The sequence below is a fragment of the Mytilus galloprovincialis genome, chromosome 3 (genome assembly GCF_965363235.1).
Source record: "Mytilus galloprovincialis chromosome 3, xbMytGall1.hap1.1, whole genome shotgun sequence".
Taxonomy (NCBI): Eukaryota; Metazoa; Mollusca; class Bivalvia; order Mytilida; family Mytilidae; genus Mytilus; species Mytilus galloprovincialis.
In genome coordinates this window covers 92,145,010-92,167,183 of record NC_134840.1, presented here as the reverse complement: position 1 = coordinate 92,167,183, position 22,174 = coordinate 92,145,010, and the positions used below count along the sequence as shown (strand labels likewise).

General features: G+C 31.5%; 1 protein-coding gene across 10 annotated transcripts in view; it reads right to left on the bottom strand.

The window, feature by feature from the left end:
- LOC143069384 (ryanodine receptor-like) overlaps positions 1-22,174 on the bottom strand; it is a 141,115-nt gene that overhangs the window by 4,854 nt on the left and 114,087 nt on the right. For 5 of the 10 annotated variants that reach the window (XM_076243985.1, XM_076243990.1, XM_076243991.1 and 2 more), the window contains 21 exons: positions 21,529-21,610; positions 21,238-21,308; positions 20,848-20,913; positions 19,071-19,150; positions 16,862-17,023; positions 16,039-16,294; positions 15,507-15,586; positions 14,863-15,063; positions 14,284-14,481; positions 13,736-13,808; positions 12,985-13,055; positions 12,148-12,220; positions 11,795-11,815; positions 10,863-10,949; positions 9,860-10,234; positions 9,243-9,361; positions 8,730-8,790; positions 7,969-8,115; positions 2,755-2,886; positions 1,889-1,937; positions 1,072-1,179 (listed from right to left, as the gene is read on the bottom strand). In XM_076243985.1, the coding sequence (XP_076100100.1) occupies positions 1,072-1,179; positions 1,889-1,937; positions 2,755-2,886; positions 7,969-8,115; positions 8,730-8,790; positions 9,243-9,361; positions 9,860-10,234; positions 10,863-10,949; positions 11,795-11,815; positions 12,148-12,220; positions 12,985-13,055; positions 13,736-13,808; positions 14,284-14,481; positions 14,863-15,063; positions 15,507-15,586; positions 16,039-16,294; positions 16,862-17,023; positions 19,071-19,150; positions 20,848-20,913; positions 21,238-21,308; positions 21,529-21,610 (2,512 nt within the window). Of the gene's footprint in view, positions 1-1,071; positions 1,180-1,888; positions 1,938-2,754; positions 2,887-7,968; positions 8,116-8,729; positions 8,791-9,242; positions 9,362-9,859; positions 10,235-10,862; positions 10,950-11,794; positions 11,816-12,147; positions 12,221-12,984; positions 13,056-13,735; positions 13,809-14,283; positions 14,482-14,862; positions 15,064-15,506; positions 15,587-16,038; positions 16,295-16,861; positions 17,024-19,070; positions 19,151-19,749; positions 19,830-20,847; positions 20,914-21,237; positions 21,309-21,528; positions 21,611-22,174 lie in introns of all 10 variants that reach the window. The other 5 variants (XM_076243986.1, XM_076243993.1, XM_076243994.1 and 2 more) reach the window with 1 other exon arrangement.

Here is a 22,174-nt window from a genome sequence, read left to right as displayed (position 1 = left end):
TGGTAATGTAACATTTGTCAGAAAAAATATATTAAAGGGAATTATTATTGATTTAGTTCCTTAAAATGCTTTACTTTTCAGGAGAATAAAAATTTTACACTGGTATATTTGACACAAGATTTGAATGATCATCTCTAGCCTATTTTATAAAAGGGAAATTCAAATCATGAATTAATATTTTCTTTAGTTTGTGAATTCTTTGATTCATTTATTCATAGAATGAAAAAAAATAAATCAATAAATCATATAGCCATGAGCCAATGGCCTATAATTGTTTACTTTCACACATTGTGACTTGGATGAAAAATTGTCTAATAGGCACTCATACCACATCTTCTTATTTCTATGAAATAACAACTCCATCCCAACACACACACACAAAAACAACACAAGATTTTTTTCTACAGGTACATGATATAAAGATAACAGAAGAATTAACTCGAATAATTCAAGCCCTTTCCGTGTCCGATTTTCTCCAACACGAGGGCTTGAACTCCTTATGATCATTGGCCACGTCGCCTGCTCTCTGTGAGAGAGAGCCAATCAGTGGCGATCAGGATGATGAGTCTGCGCAACTCTCTTGTAATTGTCTTACCAAACACGTGTGTTCAATTAACACAAATCCGATAATAATTAATTAACATCAATTAACATCAGTTTACATTGTTTAACATCAATTAACATCCGGAACTCCTCCTTCTTTAGCTGCCAATTTAAATCAAAATTCCCATATTGCAAAGCGGTGTGAAAATTCCGGTTGACGGTCTTGATCGAGGAAGACGTTCAGGCGTTAATGTAGCCTTCGTAGATCAGCGGAATATAACGACTGAATTATTCGGGTTACAGAAGAATGTGTCAGAGAATACTAATATCCCATATCAAGCTTTGCAACTTAAATGGGACCGATGGAAGACAGAGGAACAGTTGGTCAAGGATTACACTTAATGCCCCTGTAGCCTACAAAGGGGGCATACAAATAGAGAAACTGTGATTTCAATTCATCTATATATTTTCACAAAGTTCAACTTATGTTATCTTTAGACATTTACTCAGGCCATGTGCTGTCCTTACCTTGGATGATAGCTAGTAGTATAACAATCACAAAGAAAAAGAATGTAATATCAAATAAGATCCTCCACACTTCAGTTGGATCTCCATCTGCTGGCTCTATCTCATCACCTAGATATATATATATAAAAAAATATATATAAAATGTTTTTTTTAGTGATTTATGGTGTTAAGCATACACCATGGCTAGTTTCACAATCTCCTCCAAGCAATGACATAACTGTGTATAAGCTTTCACCTAAATCTACCTAAATCTCTATTTAAAATTGATTAACAAATTACATAATTTTTCCCGCCCAATGTTCAGTAGATTGTAATAGCAGGTATAAGACAGTTCTTATAGCATATTCGAGGGTAGTAATTCCTATACTGCCAGGCATTTTTGGCTACCATAAACGTCAGTCAAATTTTACTGTGATTCCTCAAGTTTTCTTATGGTGATTTGTCAGAGGTCTCAAATAATTATTGTTATTGTCATTTTTGGAAAAAAAAATAATGAGATGCATCAGAATCAGTTGATTTCTTTATCGTCTAAAAGAAAGTGTACATATTATCATCATGCACAAAACGTAACATTATTTGGCAAGACTTTTTACCGCAATTTGTCATGAAGGTATCCCATTACTACCCTCATATTCCAAAGAAAGATAGAGAGATGAAATACATTTCAGAACTTTTATCAGGTTAGACAAATTGAATATTTCCCTAAATCAAAAATTACTCCCCTGATATTTCAAACAAAAACCTGTGCTTGCATACATATGTATACTAGTTTTTTGACTTTCTAAATTATTTCCTTCTAATTATATGAACAACTTACCTATACCACCGCCAGCTCTTACACCAGTATGTAAATGGTAGACAAAACACTGAAAATAATAGACAAACATTAGTAACAGCTTTACACAATCAAACGCAAGGTTTGGCTAGCCACAAAACCAGGTTCAACCCATCATTTTTTCTTAAAATGTCCTGTACCTAGTCAGGAATATGGCAGTTGTTATCTAGAAGTCTGTTTCTATGAATGTTGCATTGGCATTTGTTTTTGTTGCACTTTGGCATTTCTGTTGTTTTTGTTGTTTTCCTCAGTTTTAGTTTGTAACTGGTCACTCCTTATGTCATACATTTATTTAAGGAAGCTGGCTTGTCATGTTTTGGATTTTTTGTCAGATTTTTGGAATCCTCTGGTTTTACCCATTTGAATGCCTTGAAAAATTTGCCTGGTGACCTGCATTTTTCTTTTTGTAAATCTTTTACATGTATAATGATATGCCATCTGTAAAAGTCTTATAAAATTTTAATTACTTTTTAACAGTTTTTGAGAACTTCAACCTGTCAATGATAAAGTTATGAAAAGTCAAGGGAGAATATTTTCCCGCCAAAATTTCAATGGCTTATATCTCGAAAACAAGCAAGTGACCTATATATTTTTTTTGCTCTTTGGATTCCTTTATTAATTCCCTATCTATATAAACTAGTGTGTTGAAAAGTTAATTAATTTGAAACTGAGAAGCGAACTCCCTTAACAATCTTGCAATGTATTTGAATGCTCACTGCATCCAACTCAACTTGTGAGCTGATACAAATCTTAGAATCTGACAATATATTGACCTTTAAATGACTTTATGTTTGGCTTTATTGTGTTGTTAGATTGCTGTCTCATTTAAAAGTAAAAATGTTACTTACTGTTAACATATCATGACATTTGTAATCTGTGTTTCCATCTTCCTCTTTCACGTAGAATTTACGGAAGAAGTTAAAAGCTAAAACTGTGTAAATGTACACAATAACACTGGTTAACATTACTGTCAACACAAGCTGGAAAATAAATAAAACAAGCATATCTTATAATATAGAAAAAGTACCAACTTATTAACAACTGATAATTTAATGAATTAGCTAAATTTCTGCATTCTAGATTCTTAAGTAAGGCACTTGAGTAATGGCTAACCAATCATAACTTCACACACTATTGTTGGACTGTATTTTGCATTAAATATGCAAATCAATCAAATTCATAAAATAAGATTCTGAGAAAAATATTATGAAAAGTTTTAGGACATTTAGTAGATGTGTTTTTCAGCAAACAAGAATTGATTATTGAAGGAACTGAAACATGGTATTTTGTCAGATTCAAAGTCTTTTGAAAAGTAAAACTGAAAAGTAGTTTCTAACCACACTAGACAGCCCTTGGAAAAAGGAATTACATATACCCTGAATTTTTAATCATTACTTTGAGATGATTCTGTGAAACTCTAAGTCAATCTTGATAAGGATAAATGGTTTCATAGATTCAAGAACCCACTTTTATTGATAGATAACAAAAACAAAATCAAATAATATCCTCTTCTATCTTTTGTCTGTTTTGTACTGATACCTTTTGAATTTATTACTGGCTGATTTTGTAGAAAAAAATATCAGAATAGAAAAATAAAAAAAAGAAATAAACAAAAATGTTTCCCCAACAACACGGATGCCCCTCTTGCACTTTAATTTTCAGTGGATCATGAAATTGGGGGTATAAACTCTTAATTTGGAATTAAAAATAGAAAGATCATATCATAGGGATTATGTGTACTACGTTTCAAGTTGATTGGACTTCAACTTCATCAAAAACTACCTTGACCAAAAACTTTAACTTGAAGCGGGACTGATGGACAAACAGACAAACGGACAGATGAAAAGACCAGAAAACATAATGCCCCTCTACTATCGTAGGTGGTGCATAAAAACCCAAACATTAAAAGAAAACAATACCAAAAGAGAGTTATTGTGACAGGTATGCATATTATATCTTTCACTTGTTACTAGTTTCAAGTAATGGATTTTCTATGTTTATTCAATACACAAATAGTTTTAACCAAGATCACATATTTTTATCAATTTACTCTTTCACCACAGAAAAGATCTTTAAAATTTTGCTTAAATATTATCTATCTCAATGATATGTTCCTCGATGCACTGAGTGACTTGCACTTCTTCATTATTGTCAACCTTACAATGCATTTAAATACCAAAACACCTCGACAAATATTGATTTTTTTTCAACACTGAATGTAATCTTTAATAAAACAATACACAGATCTTGTTAGATAAAATAAAAACTTTAATAAATATAGCATATATTTGGATCATTATCATGGCGTTTTCCAAATCTATCCAGAAGATTCAGGCACCTATGTCATGTCAGTTGTGTGAAGAATCCAGTGAGATAAAATGGAAGTGTTTACAATGTGACTTTCTTTTGTGTACAAAATGCCAGAAACTTCACCTAAAAGTTAAATCCACTGACAAGCATGAAATCATAGATATAAAAGACATAGCAATCTACCACCAGCAAGCAAAATATAGTGTGGATTTTAGTAATATAGCATGTGAACTTCATATTGGACAAAACTGCTGTTTATTTTGTCTGGACTGTGAGGAAGTTGTCTGCCCTTTGTGTATTGCTAAAACACATAACAAGCATACCATGATTGAGTTAGATGAAGGATATAAATTTACTATAAATAAACTTGAAACTTTGAACTCAGATTGTGAAGAGTTGTTATTAGATAATGTTAAAACACTTTCTAAATTAGAGTCTCTGAAATCTTCTGAAAGCTCAAAATATGAATCCGAGAAGCTGAAAATTCTAAATCAAGATCAAGTTTTAAAGAATGAAGTTGACAAGCATACAAATAAACTTTTAAATGATCTTGAAGACAGATGGGAAATTTTGAAGCTATCTTTAAATGAAGAAGAAGACAGATCACAGAAGATCAACAAAAAAATAGAACTTAGGAACAAAAACGTATACCAAGCCTTACATTCAAACGATGCTAATGATGTCTTCAATAAATTAAAGGAAGAAAAAAGAAGCCTTAAACACAGAACAGTGAACCCAACATTTAAAAGACTGCCACAGTACATACCACAAAAACACCCAATTCTAATTGCACAGCATGGAGAATTAATTGACTTCAAGGACGAAAAATTACAGGATGAATTCATTTTTAAAGTTAATCAGCAATATAAAACTGGATTAAATTTTGTAGAAAATTTAGTGTGCTGTGATCATGGAATGCTTTGGATAGATTATGGAAAGGGTAAAACCTTACAGAAAGTACAACCTGTCAAAGAATCAATAAATGTCATCAAAAATATAAATATTGAAATATCAGACATGGCTTTATTACTGTACGGTGGATTACTGCTTTGTACAAAAGAACCTGAACTAAAAATATTTCAAAATAGAACTTCAGTAGTTGAAGAGACAAAATATAGTGTAGCCCCACTGATATGTATCTCTGTCCATGTATCAGCGGGAAATAAAATAATAGTGGGTGCTAGAAATGAAGGAGAAAGGGCATTCCCTATTAGTGGTCCAAGAAAAATCACTGTGATGGATTTGGATGGGAAAAAAGAGAATGAATATCACTTAGATAGTAAAAGGAAACCTATATTTTCTGCACCTCGAAGAATAACTACTGACAATGACGATAACATATATGTCATAGACATTCTGTCGGAAGACGATTGGCGTGGCAGGATAGTGGCATTAAATGATTCCAATGGAGTGAGATGGGTATATAAAGGTCATCCAGATATGAAAAAAGAACAAATATTTCAACCTAATGATTTAGTTGCTACACAATCAAACAATATCATAGTCACCGATGATCAAAATCATATGTTCCATATACTCCGTAAAGGAAAATGCATTCATTATTTGAAGGCTGAAGAATTTGGTATCAACCTTCCTTCTTCTTTAGACATTGGGATTGATGGTCTTTTGTACATTGGCTGTGGAACACAAGAAGAAAAACCACCAGAAGCCAAAATTTTTACTGTTAAATTTTCTGGATTCTGAACTGTCAGTTAAAATAAACTATAAAACAATACTTGACTAAAGAAAATAATTCTAAAATTCAAATTTTTTTTGTATTTTAAAATATAATTTTCAAAAATATGTCAGTATCAAATCAGCGCCATGAGAAAACAAGTGTTAAACAAATTTGTACTTTGTACTCAATTAAAGTGATTGATGTCTTGTTGTGTGTTGCTTGGTTGCTGTCTAGTTGGTATACGATTGGTTAAACGCCGTCACGTGGTGACCCCCTATGAGACCGTATGGGGTTAGTAAGTTTCATATGGGGTTCATGATGCGTTAATGGCGACGTCATCTATTAATGTTGTTGTGTTTCATTGTTTATTTTTCAACAAAACGCCGCAGAAAAAGTCCAGCGTCCGATAAATTCGTTATACGGTTAACTACCGACCCCCTACGGATCCATAGAGGGTGAAAAAAATTCATAGGGGACTCGGCCTCCAGCCTCACCCCCTATGGATTTTACTAACCCTCTATGGATCCGTATGGGGTCAGTAGCGAACCATATAACTTATAGTATCCAGTCATACTTTGAACCACACTATTATTTTATTTATTATTATTACTTTAACTGTTAAGTCAGTTTTTGTTATATCTATTTTGCATGTTTTGCGTGACTGTATTTATGCATCCCGTCATACTTTGAACGACAAAATTATTTTATGTCTACCTGTGCGAATTTCAAACGCGCTATTTTACACCAGTACTCAATACCCTCCTTCCTTGATGGGTGCATTTTACATAGACAAATCAAATCGTATAATATAATCAAAATGAGGATGTTAATTTGATGTATGCCTTTTTGTGCTTCTTCGTTACATTTGTTGTTTTTATAGTGATTAAGATGATAACACAATGTTGACTGCTGTACCCCTATTTTTGACCATTTTTACCTATTGTGTCTGTTTGTTTTGTTCACACATCGGTGACAATATAATGGAATTTGATGCGACTGTCATACAAGTGACAGGTTTAGCTAGCTATAAAACCAGGTTCAATCCACCATTTTCTACATTTGAAAATGCCTGAACCAAGTCAGGAATATGACAGTTCTTGTCCATTTGTTTTTGATGCGTTTTGTTATTTGATTATTCCATGTGATTATGGACTTTCCGAATTGATTTTCCTCTGAGTTCAGTATTTTTGTGATTTTACTTTTTAATAGAAGGCAAAGTCTATAAGTGGTTTAAGTACCTGTCTTTGTAATAATCATGCAGAGAGTGATTCATGACATGTCACAGAAGTAATTTTTTCCCCCCTATCATAAGAACTTTGGTAAATAAGTAAAATTATGTCTTTATTTTCCATGTATAATGCCTGTTGCCATGGTAACCATCAAATAAACATTTTGCCTGAATATGTGAAAAAAAGACCCTTTTGAAAATTTAAAAGTAAAATATTTAGATAGACTGCTTAACACAGCTGTTGGAAATTATAAGAAAGCAACATGTCTCTAGCCATTGCTATTATGTAATGTTGATAAAATGTTGTTTTGAATGAGAACATACAACAAAAATACCTGCACATGATAGATAACAGATTGACACAAAACTTTTACCATCTTTTGTACAGTTTGCTGAAAAATGACTTAGTTCCCATGTCCAAAAGGAGAATAAAATTCTCAAAAAAAAAAATCTTCAGGGATATGGGATGAAAACTATAGGAAGAGTTGATTACACCATGTAAGTATTATATTGACAGTTCCATGATTTCACTAATGAGGTGCTAAATGGCGGATCCAGAATTTTTCATAAGTTGGTGCCCACTGACTGCCTAATAGGGGGCCAGCTCTGGTCATGCTGCAGTGATTCCCTATATATTCAACAAAATTTTTCCAAGAAAAGTATAAATATTCCTGCCAATCATTGGTTAGCACATTAAATCCTAAATATCTCAGGCATTAAATCCTAAATGGCTATATCAATAAATCATAAAGGACACTGCTTTTATTTTAGTTCTTTTGGATGAGGTTGCACTGTGAATACTGTTACCAATAAGCTCTAGATTACCATGTAATAAAAATTTCTTACCTGTTTACCGTTGTGTGTAACAGACTGTAAAATAGTCCTCAGTGCGGGAATAGCAATAGCAACATCCAATAAATGTGCAGCAAAGAAAAAGTAATTCTTGTTTCCTAGGACTGAGAAGATGAAGTACCAAGCAATGTATAAGAATGACTACAAAAATAAAACAATTGAAGATTAAAATATCCTACATCTGTACCAATGCTCCCAAAAGTAGATTAAGCCGATTTTTATTCACTGAATTAATTATGAAATGCTTATTTTGAATTTAATTTGTTAAGTTAAAACAGAGTTTTATGTGGTATATTGGGTATCTTTTTAAACACAAATAAAGAATTATTTTGGCACATTAAATAAGTCTAATAAAATCTTTCCAAATCAAATTGTGGTGTAGTGGTTAATGCATCGGACTACTAACACAAAGGTCACTCGTTCGATTCCCATTCCGGGATGAAAATTTCAGGGACTGATTTTCGGCTCTCCCTTGACACCATTTGCGAGTATGGTCTTGAGGAAACAATGATAGTCCATCAGACGGGGACAATAAACGGCTGACCCGTATTAAGAGAGAGCCATATCTCTTGCACGTTAAAGACACCCTTGTAGATTTGGAAAAAGAGTAGGCTAATGCAGCTACAAGGCAGCACCCACACCCGCAAAGTGGACAGGGATTTATATAAGTTGTAAAACTTGTTTCCCAATTCACTATAAATAAATATGTTTAAACTAAACTAATTGTACTTCGATGAATTATTATGTTGACTTACATTATCTGTAAAGATGACACCCCATTTCCAAATCTGGTACTGCCAATCAACATTGCTCAGGCTAAAAAGGGAAATTAAACTAAAGTTTCAATATGGCAACTATAAAGACTGATGCATGTCAGAAATATTCTTCCATTTTCTTTCATATAAATAATCACATGCATAACAACTATTCATTTCAGTTTTAAAATTAGGATTTTTCAAACAAAATGTTTCATTCCTCATTTTACCTAATTCTCTTTGTTTGGAATCATGTATTTCTACTAATGCTAGCATTTTTTTTGGTTAGCTCATAAAATAGTTTGATTCAGGAAAATAGGATTATTAAATCCTAATACTAAAACATTATGAAAAAAATAAATGACATATACATATGTATTTAACCTACACCCACAAAAATTGGTTTTACCCTAATAATACTGAATCCACACTAACACATTATCAAATAGTTTTTTATAATAAAACCCTAAAATCAAATGTTTCCTTCTTCTTCATATAAATGTTAAAACTTACAAGGATGGAAGCACACCAGATTTCTGTTCCTCTCCAATTTTGATGGAATCACTTTTGTCCATTCCTAATAGGTTACTGATAGCTTCATAGTCATACTGCTCTGCATATCTAGCTCTCACCTAAAACAAAGAACAATCTTGAACTAACTAAATTTATCAAGCTATCCATACTATATATATATATATATTACTTATAACAAAAGAAAAAGCCCCCTGAAATTTATATGTTGATAAAAAATCTAATGTACACCTAATTTTAATATCAAATCAATATGATTACACTTTCCATATCCTGTCAACAAATGTCTTTGTTTGTTTCTGTGCAACGAGATTGCTTCCCTTGAGTAGTAGATATTTACGAAGCCGTAATTGATTTAGAGATGAGATAGTGCTTATTTAGCAATAGCTTAGTCAGTTAAAGCATTGATTTGAAACATAGGGATCCAGGGTTTCAGTCTCAAAAGAGAATGTGATTTCCTAATAAGAAACATGCTCTCCCCTTACAGCAATGTATTATGTCAATTGAGTTAACTTATGATTGAAACATGCTCTCTGTTTATTTCAAATAGACGATTAGGAAAAAAATATAATTCTGATCTTATAAACCAAAGCACTCACCTTCTTTTTAACAAACTTGTCCCAGTAGCTTTCTGGAAATGATTGAGTACTTAGAACAAGTTTATCCCAGTGTGCCTTGATATCATCTTCTGGCTGCTCAGCTACCCATAATCCTTCAAACTCCAACTTCCTGGCAATTTCCTTCTCTCTTTTGAATATAACTAAAGGAACTTTGAGACAGTAGTAAGCAATGAGCATGGAGAATGATATCACACTATGAGCAATAGCTAGAATCTGCATCATGTATTCTCTAAAGTAAATGTCATCTTCCATAGCAACGACCTCATCAAACTCCTGCTCTACTGGACTTCCTTCTGTTGCATTGTTGTCACTGTTGTCGTCTGCTTCATCTCCTGCTAATGGGATTCTGTTGACCTAATTGGGATATAATTTTATTTGCTATCATATTTTAAATTTGTGCAGAATGGAGACCTAACTTGTCATGAAATATGTGCCAAATAATATAATTTCCACTTCAACAAATATTACAGTATATGTTACTTACACTAACAGTATAAATGGTATAGAATTTTTGATCCAACAGGAAGAAATGTCATGACATGGTTTATAACAAAGTTTCCAGCTGAACTTCTGTTAGGTGGAACAAATATACGTTGACAAGTTGACATATTCAAGGGCTGTCTGAATCATGCTGTAGATTGCAATATGAGCTCTTATACGACTACTATACTGCTGATATTTTGTCAAATAGTCACATATATACATATATACTGTAAATTCAGAAAATATTCGGATGTTTTTTTCAGAATTCAGAATTCAGAATAATATAAACTCCCATTTATAATTTCTGTAGTGATTTTCATTCACAAAATGATTATTTAGATCTCACCATTTTACCCATAATCAGTGATTCACAATAAAAAATGCACACATCGATTTCTAAATTTACATAAACAGAGGGCTTTGAATGATATGAATTTCAAACATGAACATGGTTCAAGTACATTTTGTAATTGTACATGTTATATCACTAGACACTCACCCTGTAGAATAACAGCATGACATTGATGATAAAGGCAAGAACCAAGGCTGCATATTTAAAGTTGTAAAAATTCCTGGCAAACAAACTCTGAAAGAAAATAAATAAGCTACTTGTTACCTATAAGTTTACAAGCAAAACACTCAAATTAGTTGTAAAAGTAAAATGTCATTGTTCGTTCTAATTAAATTTTCGGGGCCTCTGCGACCAAGTGTTCCAAGTAGTTTGTCTAAAGTATTGCTAGCCTATTAACACTGAGGTTGTGAGTTAGAACAAGACACATACTAAGCAGGGGCAATTGACACCTACAATGTATCTTAATTGACTAGGATAGTCAATTTTCTTGCAAAGGTCAGAAATTCTCTGAAGAAACTCCGTCTTCCCCAACCAATAAAAAACTGGAAACAACAAGATATAGCTAATACTGCTTAAGGTGGCGTTAAACGCCAAAAATTAACCAATCTAAATAAAATTGTGTTTGTATAAGTCAATTATTCAATTTAATTATAATCTACAATCACAGTGAACTGCCCATAGGAGGAACAATCTTGATGCAAGTATTTCTAACTAAAAACTGTGTTTTCAGGATAAGGTTAAAAGGGGTTCATTCTTATGGTTGGGAATCAAGTTAAACAAGGTCTTGTGAAAAACTGGGACAAATTATTAAAGGACATTCCTTTTAAAGTTCTTTAAAATGTTTTTTTAACCCTACATATTAAAATTTCATAGTACTACTATAAATGAAAATGTCTGAAATTTCTTTTCTAAACTAGAAGTTGAAGTCGAGCTGAATGAGGGAAAAGTGTAACAAAGGTGTAAAATCCTGGAATTGGAATGTTGAGGTAAATTTCATCTTAATTCATTTCAATAGAAACAGGTTCATTCTGAAATGGATTGCAAAAAAGGCTGAGAAACAAGGATGAAATTTCCATTACCGCAAATTTTCTGAGAATATTCTGAAAAACAAACATAATTAATAACTTTAAATTAAATTAATTATTTTTTTTAAAAGACAATATATACAAAGAACTGGAACTCTCAAACACTTAACTAGATTCAATTAAGTAATCTGACTTAAGAATTTGAATGAAAAGTTATTGACTTGTAATAATTTAAGATTTTGATAACATTTATCTTAAATATTGCTACTATTCATTTCAAAGGAAATATAAATCAGTAAACATCCTCACAGGAGAAACTGACATCATTTGCTTAAGATCTTTGTTATAAAGCAAACTAAAAAGAAAATTTCAAAAATCTTACGTATTTAATTTACAGATTTACATACCAAAACATATTTCCCCCAATCAAAACTCTTTGCTTCATAGGGTAATTCATCATCTTCTCCAGCTTTGGGTGATCTGAAAAGATATGTTTTGAAGGTCAGTCTAGATATGAGTCACTTAAACTGGGAAAAAGGGCATATGGTGTATTAATTCATCACAAAATCCTTACACTTAACAAAACCTAAGCAAAGGTACAACACTTTTATTGCTGTTCTTCATCCAAAAGCCATAGTAAGGCCTTACTGATTGTTCACCATCTGATATCCTTCATGACAAATGTGAATAACCTATAATTTTATAACTTAAGGTGGTACCCAACACTTTCACTAAAATTAATTTGGCTCGTTTAATTTTCATAAAATTTGGACAATGTATTTACTTTGACCCTCTTACAAAAATATAAAAATTTCAAAAATTTTGAACCAACTGTTTTGACAGAAAAATTACACTGGTTATATAGCAGTTTGACAAACACTTATTTTGATCATTGAGAAACTTAACATTCCCTTTACAACACTACGTAATTAAAACGATTAGCTGACTTTACAGAGTTATCTCCCTGTAGTATTAGGTACCACCTTAACAAGCATCTTATGAAATACTTTTCATAGTAAAAACAAGATTACTGTGTGTTTGTGTCTTCTTATAATTAAACCAAACATATTTTTTTTTGAAATTTCAAGTCATGCTTACAATTAAATACTAGTATGATGGATCTTGTATTTTGAATGGAACCTATTTTTTGAAGATTTTTTTATGATACTGCATTAACCTTTGATGACGTAATCAGAATTGCATGTAGGCAAGCAGGAAAAGTCTATTCTGGGATTTAGGTTTACCTTGGTCCAGAATCTTCTGGTTCTTCAGTTTCAGTTACTGGAACTTCTTCTTGTACTACAGGCTTAGTATGCTGAAAATAAAACAGTATAACCAATCATAGAAATCGGATGATAAAATCTTTTTATTGTCATTGATATGGTTATATTTATAAATTTACTGTTTACAAATCTTTGAATTTTTTGAAAAAACTAAGGCTTTTCTACCTCAGGCATAGATCACCTTAGCTGTATTTGGCAAAACTTTTAGGAATTTTGGTCCTCAATGATCTTCAACTTCATACTTTATTTGGCCTTTTTAATTTTTTTGGATTCGAGCGTCACTGATGAGTCTTTTGTAGACGAAACGCGCATCTAGCGTATATACTAAATTTTGTCCTGGTATCTATGATGAGTTTATTTATACTCTTCATTCTTTTACTCATAATAAAACTTTGTTTACAATGGACTGATTTTTCATTGGTCTATAGAATTGAAAACTGCATTTTTAAAAGTGTTTTGTTCACTAAAAATTCTGAAAAGACAAAGTTTCTAAGATAGACAGTTGTAGTAAATAAACTGCTATCACTGAATATCATATGTTGGGCTCTTTAAAATGATTTCTAATTGTTTGATGTTGGTGGGTTACTGTCTTGTTCAGAAGTATTTCTGGAATTCATTTTGCACTGCAAGAACTATTGCAGTATATTTTCCTGTTGTTTCATCGGGGGGTGGGAATCTTTTCATGCAAATATTGTATTATACTTCATATTACCTCTTTCACAGGTGGTGTAGTAGTTTCTGTCTGGGTATCTGGTGTTTTTTTTACTCCATTAGCCAGATGTGGTCTGCAAAATTAAATTACATAAATATTATGATTAAGGCTTTCTTAGTATTCATTTTCTAGTTAAGATATACAGCAATGAGCTAAACTCACCTGAATATATGTTAAATCTTTATCTTGATTTTAAACAGTCATAGCTGTAACAATTGTTTTCAATTATTTCATATCGTTACTACTATTTTTTAGTCATATTCTTTAATCTATTTTGTACAATGCTTATGCTTAGAAATACATATTTGAAAAATTTTCAAGTCATTTAGTATAACTGAAAATTTTAATTTTTGCAAGTTTTCAGTATTGCAATAAATGTGAATGGAGAGGTTTTCAATAGAGTACATGTATGTAACATTTCCTGAAATCATATCAATTAATCCCTTGGATTTTTGTTCATTGTTTAAAACTAAATAAAAGAAAATATTTCTGAACTTAAAAGTTTCTTAGCTTAAAAATATAAAATTTTGAAGAGAGGCAACACTTACTCCTCTGTTTCACTCTCCTGTTCTGATTTCATGGGTATTCCAAATGGTGTCATTGTCTCAGATGGTTCTAATTCCATGGGAGGTATAAACACTCTTGGTGGAGGCGGAGCAGGAAGGGCTAACATTGCTGGTGGTGAACCTTCTACCGACTCCTCCCTCTCTCCTTTCATCATGTTAAATATAAACTTCATCAATGTCCTGATAAGAAATAGAGAACAGAAGTGTATTAGCTAAAGTCAATTCACTCTTAAACTATATTTAATAGGGAACTTATAGTGCAAGATAGATTTCAAATCAGATTCTTACGACTATTTGAATGTATTGTAACTATGCTCTAAGACGAGCACTTTTGAACAAGCAAATACTTCTTCATTAGATATATAAGTACTTTATCATAATTTTTTATTTAAAAAATTAAAACATTTATATTTTTTAGTTGACTGACTGATTGTCTTGAAGCATTTAAAAATTCTATGCAAAAGAGTGAGATATCCATTAAAGAAGACGTTTAGCTTATGCATGTAAAGATGCTGAAATAAAGCTATCTAAGATTTTACTATCTTCAACCATCAAACTTACCATAAAACATGGAATAAGAATGTCAACAGTAGAAAACCCATTCTAAAGTTCAACTTGATCATGGCTACAAACAACTGCCAGTATGTCATCTTTTTAAATGTCTGATAACCCCATTTCATGTTGGTCCAGGTAAATAATGACAACATAGTGGACAGACCATCAACGGCAAATCTATAGACCGTAGATATGGGCTCCAGTACTCTGAAAAAACAAATCAAAATTGGCATTCTAAGTTATTGTTTGAACATTTTAAATATGTCCCAATTTTCCTATTAATTCTGGCCGACTCTTTTTGTATATAAGGACATGACTCAAGAATGATAAAAGTGATGCCACCAAAATATAAACTTGATCTGTGTTTTGTGGTATATATTTGTAATCATTGTGAATAATTTTCTTAACATTTGGTTAATGTCCCCTTGTTTGATGGGGCGTACAAATTCCTTTTGAAAATCGTAAAAACATTACACTTGACGTTCAGCACACAAAAAGAGGCTACTATATCATTATAAAAGAAGTTTTTGCACTAACTTTACCTTTATTTATCTAAAAATTGTAAAGCATGATATTTTGAAATATACCAATACATCTCAGAGATGAAATTAATGGAAATGAACATAATAAAATTTCTCCTGACTACCTACCCTCCCTCTTGTACTCCAGAACCACTCCTCATAGCTGCCAGTCTCTGTTCCTCAGCACTTATACTTGTGGCATGCTGCATCTATAACATTTAGAAGAGTGGAGATTTACTAAAGATGTCATTATCATATGACAAAAATCCTTTGGAATTTAAAATACAATAATTAAATTTTCACAAATTCACTCACTTTGTTATCATATCTGTTGTCAGTCCTCAATGCATTTCTAACTTTTTATATAGACTTACATATAAATGATATTTTCCTGAAGGAGCAAACACAAGTAGCTAGATATTAGAAGTATATAGTGACATGAGCAGTCAACTGATGATATTTTACATTGTATAATCCTAGGTTCAACATTAGTTATTTTAGATACCTCCAACATGGTGTCTTCACAGAAGTTGACAGAGCTCTCTAATTTTTCTGAAACAGTTGGCTAGAAATCAGCCACCACAAGTATTATAATGTAAACAATTTTTGGAAATCCAAAAATGTTTTCATGAAGATTTTTGAAGCAAAACTATTTAAATACCTCAAAGATGGAGTCTTCACAGAAGTTGACAAAGCATTCTAATTTTTCTTTGTCCCCTCCTTCATTGACCACACTGTGGAGGAAAGACCTCTTAGACTCTTTGATCTGTGGTTTCTCCCATTGGTCTATATGGGACTGTTTGATCTCAAAATAGACCCTCTCTATCTTGTTGCTGCTACCCATGATTTCTATTCTACCCAGGTAGGGTCCAAAATAGTCCAACACACTGCGGGCCTTCTCTAGGAATCTCTCAAGTCTGCAAACAAATAAGTTCTAAAGTAAGCATATTTCAAAAATACTTTTTAAAGATCAAAACTATTTTAGTCCTTTAATTCAAAAGAGATACAATTCCTCAAAAAAACTAATAAAATCACAAAATTATACCTATAATATTCCAAACTATATTTGAGAATAAACAACATGGGGTAACCAATATTGGCTATAAGAAATCCTTGTTGAATTAGATCCAGAAATATCTATCAAACTGTTTCACTCTGTTTATGAAAGACATGAGAGTTACTAATTTTAGTTTAGGGTTTAAAAAGCAACCTGAAATATTTTTAACTTACCTTGGATCAGAATGCATGTGCTCTGACAAGTTAGTTAGCAGGACAGCAATTTTAAAACTTTAAGTCACATGACCATATTGTCAACTTACCATGGATTAGATGGCATGTGGTCTGACAAGTAGCAGTTTTCATTCATACTTTAAAAGTCACATGACCAAAATGTCAACTTACCTTGGATCAGATGGCATGTGCTCTGACAAGTTTGCAGTTTTCATTCAAACTTTAAAAGTCACATGACTAAAATGTCAACTTACCTTGGATCAGATGGCATGTGCTCTGACAAGTTAGTAAGTAAGACAGCCATTGTAAAACCAATGTCTTTAGCAGGATTATGGAATCTGTCAGTAAACTCATTGAAATCCACCTTTCCGTCTTGATTAGCATCCACACACATCATAATGTAATCTATTTCCTCACTGTAAATATCAATTAAAAACTTCTGGTATGAATAAATGATAATAAAGTTAATCTGTATATCTGGTATTAAAAACAATACTTTGTTAACTGTAAAATATGGATATTTTTGAATTGATAAACCAAGTGCTACGCAGGGCACAGCTTTACACGACTGCAGAAGTCAAACCCTGAACAGTTGGGGGCAAGTATGGACACAACATTCAAGCTTGATTATAGAGCTCTGAATTTGGATTGTGATCAAGTTTTTGACATGATATGAGTTTCAGACACAAAACAAATGTCCAGATCTTACAAATCTATTGCGCAATATTGTGCAATTAAAGATTTCTTCTTCAAACTTTTCAAAAATTTGGAAAAAAAATAAACTGAAAACTACTACCACCACCCCCCCCCCCCCTTTTTTGGCAATTAGTCCAAATCTGACATTTCTTTATACATAATTTACAAGTAGTGTAAGGGAGGTAGATCCGAATATATCTAACATTGTATGTTGAATGTTTTGGAATTACCTCCCTTACACTGCTTTTAAACTGTCTTAATTGTCCATTGACCAGAAAAACCTAGTTTTTCCCCTTTTCTTGTCCGCAATTCCAAAACATTTTGAGCCATTACCCCGCAAAGTCAATACTAACCATCCCTTCATGGTATGGAAACTTGTGGTATAATTTCAGAGAGATTCATACACTTAAACACAAGTTATTGTTTGATAACTACACAAATGCTTATTTTGGGCCCCTTTTTTGGCCCCTAATTCCTAAACTTTTGGGAGCATAACCCCCAAAATTAATCCCAACCTTCCTTTAGTGGTATTAAATCTTAATGTAAAAAATTATAGAGATCCATTCACTAAAGTTATTGTCCGGAAACTAAATGCATCTTTGGACGACGACGACATGATAGCTTTATACGGCGCAATTTTTTTTTTGCGGTTGTATAAAAAGTATAAATATAGAACACTTTCATGAGAAAATCTGAAGATATATACTGGGTAAATAACAAGGCATGGAAGCAACCTTTTTATTGCTGCTCTTCATTTTGAAATGTATCCTAAGGCATCCAATGATGATTTTTTTTTTACACAAATTTTCCAAAACATTAAAATTTTAAATTAATAGAACAAAAAACTTGTGATAAAATCACTATTTATATAGTGGTTAATTCTGTTGAGATTAAAAACAAATGAACTGTAGTTTGGTAGGATATCAAAGGTTAGGCCATTCAAACAAATCTATGTTTCTCTCAGTATGTGCAGAGTTTCAGTTAGCTTTATTTCTTAAATCTATTTTATTTCAAATGTGAATTAAATCAGATAGCCTGGCAATGGCTGAAGCCATGTATATTTCATGGGATTGCTTCCTTTAGGTGGTGGAACTTAGCCATTTGTAATTGAAATTAGGTTAGAGTGCTTACTTAAAACAAAGAGATCCCTATTTAACAGTTCCTGAGGAGACAATGTAATTTTGTTATTAGAATCATGCTCTCCAGTTACCAATGACTTTTTTTATTTGCTTCTAAATGTTATTGCTACTAGGTATCCACTACTAGATTTAATGCCAATTTGGTGAATTATAAAATAAGGATTCTATGCTACATTAAAATCAACTGAGTTCATCTTTCAATTAATTTTTTTTTGAAGTTTTAAAAGATGTAACACTGTGTTAGAAGTACAAAATTTATTTTGAGAAGCCTAAGGTCATCGCACAAGACAGTTAATGGATAATATAATAATTATTGAAATACTTGGAAGAACTTCATTTTGAACCCCTCAATAAACACATACATACATGAATGTTGTTGTCTCTTTGACACATTCCCCATTTCCATTCTCAATTTTATGAAGGGGGTTCAAAAGAAAGTCTGCCAAAAATCTTTGGATAAAGAACTTAAAAGCAAACATTTTATGGATAGAGAACATTAATATAAATATTATGGATGGAGAGTATTAATATAAATATCCTAATAAAACTGATGTCATGCATGGTTGATTTTGATGTTATTTTTATGGACTGGTTGAACACGGGCATCTGGGCATCATGCATGACTTACTCTGTGTAAGTTTTTTGAGCTTCCAAAGCTTTCTTAAATTCTTTAGGCGATATCCAGCCATCATTATTAGCATCAAATTCCTACAGCACAACACAACAGTGAATACAATATCTAATTTATCTATTATATATGTATATGCACATGTAGCTTACAGTAATATTACAGAAGAAACCATTCACCAGTTGACCAAATTTTCTTGCATGTAGTCAATGGTATTCAGATCTTTATAAGAGTTATTTGATAAACTGAAAGTTTTTGAATTAACAAATAACATGGATGGCTCATATAGTTCAAAAATAAATGTAAACAAAATCATTGAAAAATTTGAATTATAGAATAGACCATTGCAAGAAAACTGGTTCAAAGATGAATGATGACTGATGTCAACACTGATAAAACAAGATTTTTGTTAATAGCATGAAATTTGTAAAGATAAGGGACTGATTAAACTTTCAAAAACATTCAAAGTTTTAGAATAGCTTTTGATTTAAGTAGTATTTTTAATCATTTTGATTAAAATTACAAAGCTATCCCTCCACATGACAGTTAATTTTATTTGTAAGATAAGATTTTTAGAGTAAAATTCAGAATCTTGTTTCATCAGTAAAAAAGCCAGAAGTCCAGTAATGAGTTCTGATAAAGCTTATACTACAGAATAATGAATATACGTATGACACACCGTGTGTACATTTTCTGACCCTCCATTGCTTTACGGAATTCCTTGGCAGAAATATATCCGTCTTTATTGGTGTCAAACTCCTGTAAGTAGGAAATTAATCAATTTGTGTAAATTTATCTCAAAACAATCTTGTGGACATGGTTTGAAAAGTGTCAACAAATATATATATTTACATTCATTAATTGTCAAATAAATCATAAATATTTGATTGTTATTATTTAATACAGAATTTAAAAGATCTAAGAAATGAATTCACTGCTCACACAATTTTTGCATGTTCATAACAAAATAAAAGTTCTTTGCTTGGGTGCTTCAGTTTTTTTTAAGAGGAAAATTTAAAAGTTTAAAAAAATAGTTCAAGGGTAGGTACTTCAAAAGCAAAATGGTTAAATTTCTAAAGGGTGAATATTGGTCCTAAAATGCAGAGGAATAGATATAAAGTACTTTTAATGAACATTTGACCAAAAATATATAGAAAACCAAACATTTTTTTTTCTCAATATTTGGCATTTTCTATCAGATACAACATCACTCTGTTCTGTGTCAAGATTAAAATCATTATTTTGACCATGTTATAATTTTCAAATCCAAGTTTTGCTTCAGATATTGTTGGCCACAAATGTATATCTTCACCAATAGATATATTTTTTTCTGATCCATGTGTTTACAGAATGAAATAAACCATAACGTAAACTTGATATTGGAAATGCATTGATCCTTTTGGAAAAAAGTATGCCTTCTTAATCCTACTGAATTAAACCTAAACACCAAAAAAACACCTGAAAACCAAGACTCAAGTTGAATTAATATTAAAACAATTATTTTAATTTTTGTAAATAAAAATCACATTTAAATTACTTTTTAACATGTGACAATTACAGATGTAAACCATAATATAAACGATATTTTCAGAAATAGATTTATACTAAAGAAGACATCACAAAAGTTCAAACAGCATTTTATCATTTTTCAGTGTTTCTAAAAACTGTTATTATTCTTAATTAAGATGATGTTGATTTCAGATCAAGAAATAAGTTCTTAAATCAATATTAAATAATCTTTTTGATTGATTTTGGTTGTTCATCAGAAAGCACTTACCAGGAAAGCTTCAGAGGTAGTCAAGTCCTTCATCTTCAAGAAAATGTCAAAGAACTTCAAAATCATCTGAAATAAAATATATACTGTAGATGGACTGAAAGAGAATCAGCCTTAAACACAAAAACTAATCGCTTGAAACCAGGTCAAATTGTCTAGCAAAAGGGTAAAAAAAATCTAGGTTTCCACAAAACATGAGTTTCAAATTCAGAATAAATCATTATGGGTCCAGTCCCTAACTATGACACTTTTCAATATAGGTTGTGAAATAATTGAAACAAGATTTCTCACAGGTGAAGACAAAAATGACATATGTGATAATTTACAATTAGTATACAAAACAGTTTTTTTCAAAAACAATATTCTGCTGTGTAAGTAAATATCTATACTAACCTCTACATTAGCTGATGATTCTACCAGTGTGTCCACCATCTGTTTACCAATAGGTCCATTCATTACATTTCCTGTAATATTCAGAATTAGCTTGTTTCAATTTTCACATACTCTGTATTAACTGATAAAAATTACTGTAAGCATCTTTTCAATAGATCCATCTTTTAGGTGTGTTTTTTTCAGGTCATATGATTACAATTTATAACTGGTATTAAAAATAAAAAAGATAAGTTTTCTGGTATAAACCTTATTATCTTTCTAGGCTATTATTTTCTTATATTGAAAACTGACCTTCTAACATAGACAGTAACATAATCATCATTTCCTTTTGTAATTTCATGAATTCTCTTAACAACTCCAGCTGTTCACAATCCTGAAATAAAAACAAACCAGTCAATATTTTTCACTTTGTTAAATTATAATATTTTATGCTCACCAATGTTAAGCTTTAACAGCGGTCTTTTTCAAAATTATATCAGTGTTAATTGACAATTAAAATGCAAACTGAAGCTTCTCCAATTCTTTTCTATTTCAAAATTTCCTGTCTGAATATTGAACAAAAGAATTTTCAACTTATTACTTCAACTTACCAGAGTTGCTTGTACTGTCAATGAATATTTGTTCCACCTTATAGAAGTTCCAGTGGAAACTTTGTTATAAACAATGTCATAATACCTGTACTTGATGGAACAAATATTCTATACTATTTATTCCGTTAGGAACTTCTACTGTAATATATATTCCTGTGGAAATAATATTCTAGAATATTTTTTCCATTTGGAACTTATATTATGAAGGAACTTCTATTCTGTGACAGTGCTTGGATACATAAAAAAAGATTATGCTTAATTTTTCTTTATATTGATGTATTTATATTACTTATACAATATGTGTAAGAAACCCCAGATTTTTTTCTGAAGCCTAATTTGGAGGTTTT